Source organism: Chionomys nivalis, chromosome 15 (genome assembly GCF_950005125.1).
Source record: "Chionomys nivalis chromosome 15, mChiNiv1.1, whole genome shotgun sequence".
In the NCBI taxonomy this organism is placed as follows: Eukaryota; Metazoa; Chordata; class Mammalia; order Rodentia; family Cricetidae; genus Chionomys; species Chionomys nivalis.
The window spans coordinates 46680132-46691593 of record NC_080100.1 but is presented as its reverse complement, the minus strand read 5'-3'; the positions used below and the strand labels follow the sequence as shown (position 1 = coordinate 46691593).

The 11462-nt window shown below is 36.2% G+C and overlaps 1 protein-coding gene across 2 annotated transcripts in view; it reads right to left on the bottom strand.

The window, feature by feature from the left end:
* Positions 1-1018: 1018 nt before the first annotated feature.
* Positions 1019-11462, bottom strand: part of Fcho2 (FCH and mu domain containing endocytic adaptor 2) — a 98881-nt gene continuing 88437 nt past the window's right edge. For both annotated transcript variants that reach the window (XM_057789505.1, XM_057789506.1), the window contains 6 exons: positions 10852-11007; positions 10386-10518; positions 8029-8228; positions 7326-7390; positions 3616-3780; positions 1019-3334 (listed from right to left, as the gene is read on the bottom strand). In XM_057789505.1, coding sequence (XP_057645488.1) covers positions 3312-3334; positions 3616-3780; positions 7326-7390; positions 8029-8228; positions 10386-10518; positions 10852-11007 — 742 coding nt within the window. In that variant the 3' untranslated portion in view covers positions 1019-3311. The remainder of the gene's footprint in view (positions 3335-3615; positions 3781-7325; positions 7391-8028; positions 8229-10385; positions 10519-10851; positions 11008-11462) is intronic.

Here is an 11462-nt window from a genome sequence, read left to right as displayed (position 1 = left end):
TATCTGGGCCTGACCCATAAAAAAACCTAATGAAGACTTTGCTTTTTTCCCATCTGGTGGCCAAAATACTTTTAGCAGAATCATGAAATGGAAGGGGCCTCGAGTTTCTCAATTACTGTATAAGCAAAGATATTTCCTTTACTTAGGACTCTGGGATGGGTTCTACCTCAGACTGTAGGGCATCACAACTCTCACACTTGTCTAGCAGAGAGGGGAGTAGACATGGAGAGACCACCCACAGCTTCCCAACCAAACCTAAATAATTATACTACTTGATTTTATGACGCAGTTGACAAAATTGTCACCATTTAATATAATTTTTTTTTCTTTTCTCATTTTATTCTTTTGTTTCTTCCTAAATTCACTGGTTTGGCTTTTTTGGTTTTGTTTTGTTTTTCAGACTTGATGTTCTAACTTCTGACATGATTTTTTAAAATTACATTTACTTACTTGCTATCTTACTGTGCGTGTGCGGAGGTCAGAGGAGGACATGAGGGAGTCAGTTCCCTCCTTTCATTGTGTGGGTCTGGGAATTGAACTCAGGTCATCAGATTTGATGACAAGCACCTTTCCCAGATGAGCCACCTCTCAGGCCTCATCATGATTTTAAGTGATATACAACTGTTCCTACAAAACTGGTCGAGAAGAAAAGTCTTTACTAAAATTCATAATCAATTAAAATATTTGTAAATATGCTAAAAATAGTTCATTATTAAACACTTTTGATAATTAGATATATACTAAACCAAGTCTTCTAAGACTAATAAAACTTTAGTAGTTCAATCTGTATGCTAGCAAAAATGGTGATCTAAAGTTCAAAACCTTCTGGGACTCCAGCTCAGTGTCAGAGTGTTTACCTAGCAGCCACCAGGTTCTGGGTTCAACCCCTACTACTGAAAAAGGAAACATCATTCTAATAAAGTTTAAAGTCAATTGCTCATTCCTTCCTCAGCTTGACTGTCCTATCTATAACATATCTATTAACAGGGATACAAAGACACATAAAAACTGCTAAAGTATATATTACATGTTTATTAGGGATACAACTTTTATGTAAAATTTACATTTTATGAAAAAAAAATCGAAAATATTTACAAAATTTTGGAAGATAGATGTGCTCAAATTACAACCCAAAGTAGTAAATAACACTCCTTAAAAGCCAAACTTGTTAAGAGTTTGTTTACAAATTCTTGGTTAAAGAAGCAGCTACAAAGTCGTCACTGTACACAGCAAGAACCAGCTTGCTAGATAGTCTCTCACTGAAATCTACTGGGCGTCTGAAAAACAACATTAGTGAACTTTTAGGTGAAAAAAGAAAATCACTATAAACTCATATGGCTTTAAAACTGTAACCTGTACCCAATACAAACTTGCATGTCAACACTAGGTATGAAGGCTATGGGGATAAGAAAGTGCACAAGGTTAGCCATTCCACTCATTTCAACATAAGGTAATACTTGATTAAAAACAGACATTGTGAATTTAGCAGTGTCAGAATTCAAATAGTAAAGCATTAGCTGTCCAATAAAAGCAAATTTAGTCAATATTTTAGTAAGGGTAATTGTAACTGGCATTTTAAAGAACTTGAGTTAGAAATTCTAATTTTGCTAGTTAGTAAAGACTAACATCCAATAAATTGCCTTATGTTTGCTTAAGTCAAACCTAAACTTAGAACTGGAGTAACAATGAATATATAAAAATACTCATTTTGTATTACATACTGTGGAAGAATAGATTCTCTGCTGTGTTTAGTAGAGCAAAATGATATTTTAGTGTCTAGTAATAGGGGTTTTATCTTTTGTAAAGCTTAACAAAATAATTAGTGGTTTATATAAATTATCAAATATAACACAAACTATCACTTTTATGAAAAATGACATTGGTATTTATCATAAATTTCCACTTGTAAGTTATGAACCTTTGTCTAAAACATTTTATTTCTTTTGTCAACCAGAATTCCTATAAAGTAACTACTCAGTATGCGCAGTTCACATTAAGAAACACTTAACTTCAAATAATCTTACCATATGGAATTTGGCAATTTTCTAATCATTAAAGTGAACATAAGTGACAGTACTTCTCTCATTGCCAAAATCAATCTTTTGAAAAATTATTCATAGAATGCTACAAAACTCATATTCACAACACAATAGTAACTGTGTAAATTTTTTTTGATAAATACAGTCAAGGGAAATGCTAAATTAAGAGTTAAAATACCAGTTACCAATTTATCACCACAGTTTCAGCACTTGTTCACTTCACTTACTTAAGAGGTCAATGCTGAATAACTGAAGATAATTTTATTCCCAGTAAACATACTCCATTAGGCTTATTTGTTTTTCTAGTGGCCATAGTTTATCATTAAGGACATGAGCCAGGATTTTTAAGTATAAATTATCTTTTGGTTATTTTGAATTTTCTTTCCAATTACAGCCCAAAGGTATTTTAAAAATTGCAATTATCTTTTAAATATGCTTGACCACTGTATGATTCTGAATACAAGATCCAGCGTGAGAAAAAAGTGAGGCACATGAATTAACTCAGACTAGAGGCACATTTCTGGTTTTGTTATTATTTTAAAAGGCACACATTATGTAATCCATATAAAAATAAATTAAATCTACAGCATTAATTCATCAACAATCACAAGTTCTATAAAGTTAATCAACTGCAGAAGTAAGTTTTTCTGCTGTCCTTTGCAAGCTTATTTTAAAACACATTGCACTTGAGAATTTAAAAAAACAATCATATAAAACACCATTTACACTTTATTAATATGCTTATGAGAATCAGATTATAGGATTTTTTATGCATACAACTTGGACTCTGGTCTGATTACCTTATGGCACATAACTCAATTAGATTGAGCTCTGAGTTAACATTCAAAACTTAAAATTCACGTTCTGTTTATATTCATTCAATATCAAACTTATGGAACTTCAAACCTATCTCTGAGTCTAAATATGTATGGAAAGCTAAATAATTTTGTGCTTGCTCTCCTGAAATTTTAGGTTTGTTACTACATTCTAACCTTTTTAAAAACACAGATACTGAAGATAATAAACTTCATTTTAGTGACAATTTGAATACATGTGCTTCCTGAATATTGCATTTGATCATTACTGTGTACAAGGTCATTTCAGTGCTATTTCTTTCAATGACTCACTTTAAAAGTGCAATTTAAGGTTTGTAGTCAGCTTTCAAAAACAAAGTTTGAAAGACATCATACAAGTAAAGATAGTGTTTGGAAAGAACAGGTGATGCAGTAGCAGGCTCGCACTGTTCCTTGAGAAAACCGCTCTCTAGGTCTATCAACAATCCGCCAAGTATCGTCCTGAAAAACACCAAGCAGACTTTTGCTGTAACAGTTTCAAACACACTAAATGGCCACATTGCTCTCTGGTTACAGACACAGAACTCTAGTTCCCAACTGCTGTTTACAATGCATTAGAACGACATTACATAGTCCACTATGCCGAGCATAGTAACTCTACCAAGACTGTCTTTATCTTGCAGTTGTAGAAAGGGAAAAAAAAATCATGCTTTTAAATTATAAACTGCTAGAGAACAAGTGTTTCCCACATACACTACAGAATTCAAAATATCCCAACTTACCAGTGGCAAAACGCTTCTTTACTAAAGAAAGTCTATAGCCAGTGCCAACAAGCTCAATATCGACTCCTGAGAGGGTATTTCCCTCACTAAGGAATTGCACGGCAAGTGTTGTGGGCTTGCTAGGTCCTTCTGAAAGATCAAATTTTGCTCTGAGAGATCCAGAACCTGCAAAGAAAAGAATCAAAACCTTATAAAAGGTAAACTACATTGCAAACCAAATAAAATTAAATGAGCACCTAAGCCAGTGCTTCTCAACCCTCCTAATGTTACGAGTCTTTCAAACAGCTCCCTTGTGTTGTGGTGATGCCCAAATATAAAATCATTTTCACTGCTACTTAATAACTATAATTCTGTTACTTGTTACAAATCGTAACGTAAATATCTGGTATGCAAGATATCGGATAATTGACCCCTGGGAAAGGGCCATTGCAGCCCATAGGCTGAAAACTGCTAATCTAACCAAAACTACCTCAGCCAATGGTAAATTCATGAGATGTGCAGAGCAAACAAACCATTGTCCTGTTTTCAAATTAAACCCTATTCAGTGAGCCTGAACTTCTACGAAGTAATTCCAATCACTATTTTCTCTTAATTAACAGTAATGTTCAGAAATGTATACTGATTAGATAGATGCCTATGATACGCATGTGTTAAAATGACTTAACAAGGATGAGGTAAGGAATGAGGGCAGCACACAGGGAACACAGGGGCATGACACAAGGGATGGGGGACGGGGGCAACAAGACAAAGTAAAGAGAAGTGAGTGAGAATATCAGATCATGCAGTCCAACAAGGTAAGAGGAAAAGTCAGGTACTACTATTGGGAGGAGGGTATCAATCTCGCTATTTTTCAGTCGTCTTATTAGCATCATACTCTAAACAACTGAGCTAACTGGCTAGCTGCATCACCCTTATTTTTCAGATTTTACTAGCACAACATCACATCACCCCATAGATATTTTGTAAGTCCTTTCTTTCTGCTGTAACCGTTTATTCACATGTCCCCGTCTGACTGCAGCAGAATGGGGGCATCAGTGACACTAATGATCTGATAAATGCTCTGAACACATACATTTCTGCTGAAAGTTCTAACACTGCTGGGCATGATGGTGTGCCTTTTAGGCAGGTACTGGGATGTAGACAGAGGACCTGTGAGAGCAGGCTTAAGAGAATCAAATCCACACCACAGTATCTGGAGAACACGACACAAAGGGAGGACAGCAGCAGAGGAAACTAGAATAGTAGCAAGGCCCAGGCCCCAATAAGAAGTTTATGACATAACCACAAGGAAACACCCAAGATAAGACAGGCAAGAACATCTCAGATTAGTGTCCTAGAAGAGAAGGGAGGGGCGAGATGCAAAGTAAGGAGACCAATGGCAAGACAATAAAAATTTATTAGGGTTATAGGTGATGGGAAAAGGGGCTCTGTAGGAGAGCCAAAGCATAAGCAAAGAACACAATATTTAAAAGGAAAAAAAGGAGAAGTCCAGGAGGATTTCTAACCTAATTTAACCTGAGTTTCTAGTTAGGGCAGGGGTTCTCAACCTGTGAGTCAAGACCCTTTTGGGGGTTAATGAGCCTTTCACAGAATCACATACCAAGTATCTTGCATATCAGCAAGCATAAAGCAAAATTACAGTTATGAAGTAGGAACAAAAATAATTTTATAGTTGGGGGTTACCACTGCATGAGGAACTAACTATTAAAGGAAAGGCGAAAACCATTGTGTCAGGGGAAGCAGACAGCCTTGCTCAATAGCACCAAGAAGACATTTTAATCCCCTGTATATACAAAGTTTAACACTACAGAGAAATATTGAACAAGATGTAGTAACTGGTCTGTCCTATGCTATCATGCCAGGGGATACATACCAGAGTGGAGAACTTTTGCCTAACTCTTAACTATTGTCCACACAGTTCTGAAAGCTTGTCCACTCTTGCCCAACACCTCAGCTCTATGAAAGCTCCACTACCAGCACCAACGAGGAGTCACCCAGCAACCCTTAAGCTCTACAACTATTGCCTGTTCCTTTTCTGGTACTGAGTTAGAATAGAAAACATGTTTCTCTTTTACAGCATTTGAATCTGGTTTGAATGACCACATCAAAACCACATTCATAAAATTCTCCCATTTCCTCACATAGAGCAGACATTTTCATACCTGAATAACAGAAGGAAAGTACTATGTGATACAAAATGTGAATCTTGTTTTTGAGAGAATTCCTTTTCTGTTATATTTACAATTATCATACGTTTTATTAAATAGGGAACAAAATATTCTCTTTCCTTGCTAGCTGGCTGTAAGTCTAATACATAGGATGTCTGATTTTAAGTTAGAAATTTCAATGTGGTTCACAAACCGTCAGTGAAGCTAGCTACCAACTAAAAATACTAACTCTGAGTACTAAAACAACGAAAAAGAACTAGAAGCCAGCCACCTTACCTCAGGTGTGGCTCTCTAGTACAAATCTGTTCCCACACAGCAGATATACAAGAATAGACAATCTAAGCCAGACGGTGGGTGGTGGCGCACGCCTTTAATCCCAGCACTCGGGAGGCAGAGGCAGGCGGATCTCTGTGAGTTTGAGACCAGCCTGGTCTACAAGAGCTAGTTCCAGGACAGGCTCCAAACCCACAGAGAAACCCTGTCTCAAAAACCCAAAAAAAAAAAAAAAAAAAAGAATAGACAATCTAGATATGCTGACAGTCCTTTATATATAGCAATAAAGGAGGAGAAAAACCATTGATAAGCTCAAAATGTTCGAAAAGCTGAACAAAATTGGAAGAGCTAAAGCATTCACTCAATAAGAAAAATTAATGCAGGCTAGCTAGGAAGAGAGACAACGGATATCTCGTGTTAGGGACTTAACTGGGAACCGTAAGCTAGTTTTACAGACTAAATCAGGAGATAGTGGAGTGATAACTAGCCATATGGTGAACACAGACTCAGTCAGTAGGAGAAGACAATTAACTTGTCTCTCTTTAAAACTGCCACACAGAACTGAAGATCTCTGGCTTACTCTGACAGGAAGGAACAGAAAGGTTCTCTCAGCTAGACTGAGCAGACAAGTTTCATGCCAACACAGCTGGTCTCTATGCATCTAGGGAGGGAAAGCAGGGTACCTGCTCTAACAGAAAGCATCTGTTCTCCCTACGAACAGAATAAGCTCAATCATGTGCAATTATCTGAGTTACCTACTGAGGGATAGTTCTATTTTTTAATAAATTCTACCACTAGGTATTTCTCTTATGCAAACACAAAAAAAACCACTTATCCTGCAGTTATAAAATTATAACAGTTAATTTTCCCTCAAAGAAAGCATATTTAAGGGAAGGGTAAAAAGTGTTCTGAATCTCAGCTTGTACATTCTTACATACAGGATTAACTTCCACCTAGTGGTCAGTCCTAGAACTGAAGCCATGAAATTTCAGAAGGAAACTTTCAAAGTTTATGCTTTAAAAACAAACAAAAAGTAACCAAGATGGCTAGCAAGTAAAGGCTCTTGCCACCATGCCTCAAACCTGAGTCTCACCCTCAGGACCCAGTGTGGAAGGAAGAGAACTGATTGATAACAGCTGTCCTCTGATCATATCTGTAAGCACTCACACATAATTAATAAAGGTAGTAACAGTAATATAATAGAAAACAACTAAGGCCAAGGGAAGCAGAATAGCACAATACAGAGAATGAGAAGGAGCACACCCTTACCTCCACTGTCTGATTTCTCTGAAATCCCAGATAATTTCCAAAAGGCTTTCATTTGTTCTGCATTCCTGTAATAAGAACAAGTATCTTTAAATTCAGTCTCTTACAATATCTAATACATAAATGGACACTCAATAAATATACCTCAAGTATTTTTATTATAAAAACTACAGTGTGGGCTTTAAATGGCATTACCTAGTGAAAATATATCATATACATAATAAATGTAATGCCGTAGTTTTCTCAAGGAATGAAAGTTTATCAAATTATAAGATTCCCTTTATTTCCAGAGGAAAGAAGCCTGTGTATATGTGGCTCAGTATCTTAATGATAACTATAGAGTTGTCAGAATCTGTATTATAGTATTAACAGAGGTAGAAGGGGTACAAGAGGTGGTTAGCAATGGTAGTAACTAATACTACTGAACACTAAGCAGATATTCCTGTAGATAGGCTAAGTGCAATTTTTAACCTTATTAAATAATAATTATTGTTCTTTAAATTCTACGTATGTATAGAAATGTGCTTGCCACTGGCACATGTAGGAATCAGAAGAGTTCCTTTACATGTGTTCACAGGAACCTTTTAATTAAGGTCATTAGATTTGCAAGGGCAAGCACTTAACCAATTATTGTTAGTTTTAAGAGGTTAGAACTGTTGCAGCTGAAGACAAACAGAAATGCAACTGGAATGCAAAAACAGTTTACCATATTGCAGGGGGAAGGGACTGCATATTTGTGACTCCTCCATCCACTGGTACCACCACCTGTATGTTGGAAAGCACACTCGGTGCGACCATAGCTTCTGGGTTGTACTTATAATCCACTCTCAAATCAGTGGTGCTGGCACTACATTTCCAGTATGTCGCAAGATTTAGAGGAGTGGACTGAATGCCATTTGATGATACCTTTAAAGAGAATCAAACAAGTAACTGTCTTTGCCTGAAGAATAAACAAGCCATGTTCATGACACAAACACCTGTGCCTAAGAATCTGCAGAATCACAACTAAGCAGCAAGAAGAGTGGCTGTTGCTAGGTAGAATACAGCACTAGGGTCACTCTTGTGTGTGGACCTGGGACAGCCTACCTGCAAACTGCCATGGTGCAGTACCCTTGGATCCAACTGCAGAAAATCTGACTTTATAGATTAGGCACTATGTCCAGAAATTAGCATTCAATTAGGCAATTTTTAAAAATTTATTTGTATGAAGTCTAAAGCCTTTCAAAGGAGGACTCTAAGAGTTCCCATTAGTTATAAATGAATTTTAAGAATTTAGATATACATCTATAAGAAAAGAAGGTTCACCATGTGGTTCCCAAAACCTAAAACACACTTCAAACATTTATTCAGTTTAAACATAGTGAACGGCACAATTCCCGACTCCTCAGCTCCTTTTTCAAAGGACTCCTTGAAGCCATTTCCTTCTGTCTATACCATTTACTTTCTAATAATACTATTTACTGATCATGTTTACCATCTCCTTGTCCTATTCCCAGGAATTAGCAAGCACTGATAAATGTCTTTTTTAGAAACACAGGCTATCTTTAATATCATTACACTATTAAAAATTCAAACATAAATGTAAAATGGAGAATTGATTAAGCTCCAGGCTTAACATGTGTAGGATTAAGTGTTCTAACTACTGAGATGTAACCAAGCCCACCCCTTGGTGTTTTTACTCCCACTGTTAACACGTTACACATCTTCCCCGAGTTTAGGAACATGAAACATGGTTTTTATAACATACTGATGAAGTAGTGTATTTCTCTGCTGCTGTATGCTCAGGTACCCTGGAAACAATACTACAGTAAATGTATTTTGTACCTTTTTTTTGCCTGTTATGAAACTTCTGAGTAATTATTTCATAAAGAACTTCGCATTAAACCAATTAATTTACTACAACTTCCTTCTAAAAGGTTCTATTAATTTACATTCAGGAGTAAGTGGTCACGCCTCTTTTCAATACTTGATAGAGCAACCATTACTGCCTTAACCACTGCATCCAAGAGTTATCCACCTTGTACTCATAAAGGTTCTTAATCCTTTTAGTTTGTCTAATGTATTCCAGCACTTCATATACACACACACCTGTTTTTTTGTCAGTTATCTCTTCTGACATACCTCCTGGGTTTTAAATCTATTATTTTATGTGTGTGTGCATATGCACATGTATACGCATGAGCGCACGCACACACATATATTATGGTTAGAGTTGTGCTGTGGAATCAGTTCTCCCATTCCACACTTATGTGAATTTAGAAATTGAACTTGAATCATCAGATCAAATTCAGGTTATGAGGATTGCACAAAAAGCACTTTTAATCACAGAGCCACCCCATCAGTCTCTCTTCCAGGTTTTAAACATACTTAGAAATGGTTTTCATAGCTCAACAGTAAAATGATATACTAAGTATATGTTATGTATACATACATCTTTGTACATAATTTATTTTAGTCACTTTATGGTTTCATTTATTGTTGAGTATTTGATACATGTAGACTTAAGAGTTTTATATTAAAAAAATTTTTTTTCAAGGCAAAATTTTTCTGTGTAGCCTTAGCTGTCCTGAACTTGCTCTGTAGACCAGAGTGGCCTCGAACTCAGAGATCTGCCTGTCTCTGCCTCCTGAGTGCTGAGATTAAAAACATGTGCCACTACTTCCTGTCTATTACTTCTTATTTTATTCTCTTATGTAACAGTACTAACAAATCCAGAGAAACACTTAAATTCTGTGCTATTAATATAAACAGTGAGATTTGGCATATCAAACTTTAACTGACTGATTTGGCATTTCTTTATGAAGAATGGCTATATCAGGGTTTTCTGGTTAAATATAATTTCATGTATTAATATTTGCTCAGCGGTTGAGTAAAAAACAGATGGTAAACACTATCATTTTGGCTGCAATAGTCATGAACTTACTAAAAGAGTTTCAAATTCCAAAATAATCTTGCATTCTTGGAATGGACATCATCTGGCTACATATTTACTCATTTGGAGTTCTACCAGATTCCATTTGTTTCTCTGTAAGTTTAAGGTTTTCACAGTGATAGGACACTTACCTGATATTTTAATACATCTACATTATAGTAAGAAGCAGCTGGATTTTGCTCTGATAGCTTCTTGAGGTAGACAGTAACAGCTTGCATGTTCATCCAAAAATCTTTTGTGTTGGAATCACACTGTGATGGATCACTATATGTACAAGAAACATTTTTGTTATTTCATTTGTCTTATCTTTTTCCTTCCTTTATTTAGTCAGTTGGTGAGCAGGGAAAGACTATTAGAAATTAGTCAAAATGTGGGATGAGGGAAAACCAAGATTAGAAGATGAAGAACGGAACAGAGAAAAGGCTCCCTGAAAAGTAACTAGCACTAGCATCAAACAAAGCAAAAGGATGGCACAAAGCTGCTTAACTGCAGTAAATAATTTTGGCATTGTCTTCAATCAAAATTATTTTATAAAGAAAAACCATTTCTTAAAAAGAAACTTCAATCTTAATCTTAAAAGCAAAGCACAACACAAACCTGAACACAAGCTGTGAATTTGGAAGAATTTGCTCGAGTCTGCTGATGTTTTTCACTCTAAAGCACAGCACAGCCGGAGAGGGGTTGCTTGTGAAGACTTTAATAATTCCACTTGGAAATGATATTGTCACATCTCCAGTGATCTTCACAATGCACCTGACAGTGGAGGACATGGACAAGTGCTTAAATAATGTCTTTTCAAAAGTATGCTTGGTTTTAAAAAGTGTATGTATGTATGCATATACATACAGCTGTGCATCTGTTCATACAGACATGTATTATATCCTTTCTTAAAATTACAGACTAAACATAGAAAACTGTAATGGCGTACTCCTGCTATCACACATAAGCACAGTTCTTTGTGTGTGGTAGCCGTCCTTCGAAGACCTGTATGGGCAGTGCTTCCCTAGTAATAGCATCAGTAACCAGTTACAGTTACTTTCTCTTCTTTCTCCTCTTAAGACCTCTGAACCCCTAGGATTGGTAATGGCTGCTCTTCTTTTCATTGCTTCTTCCTCTGAAACTTGGTTCACACTGTATTGCTCAGACTCTACCCTCTTCAGATCATCTCCAGTGGTCCCTTTTCTTTTCCTGAAATCCTGAGTTTCTGA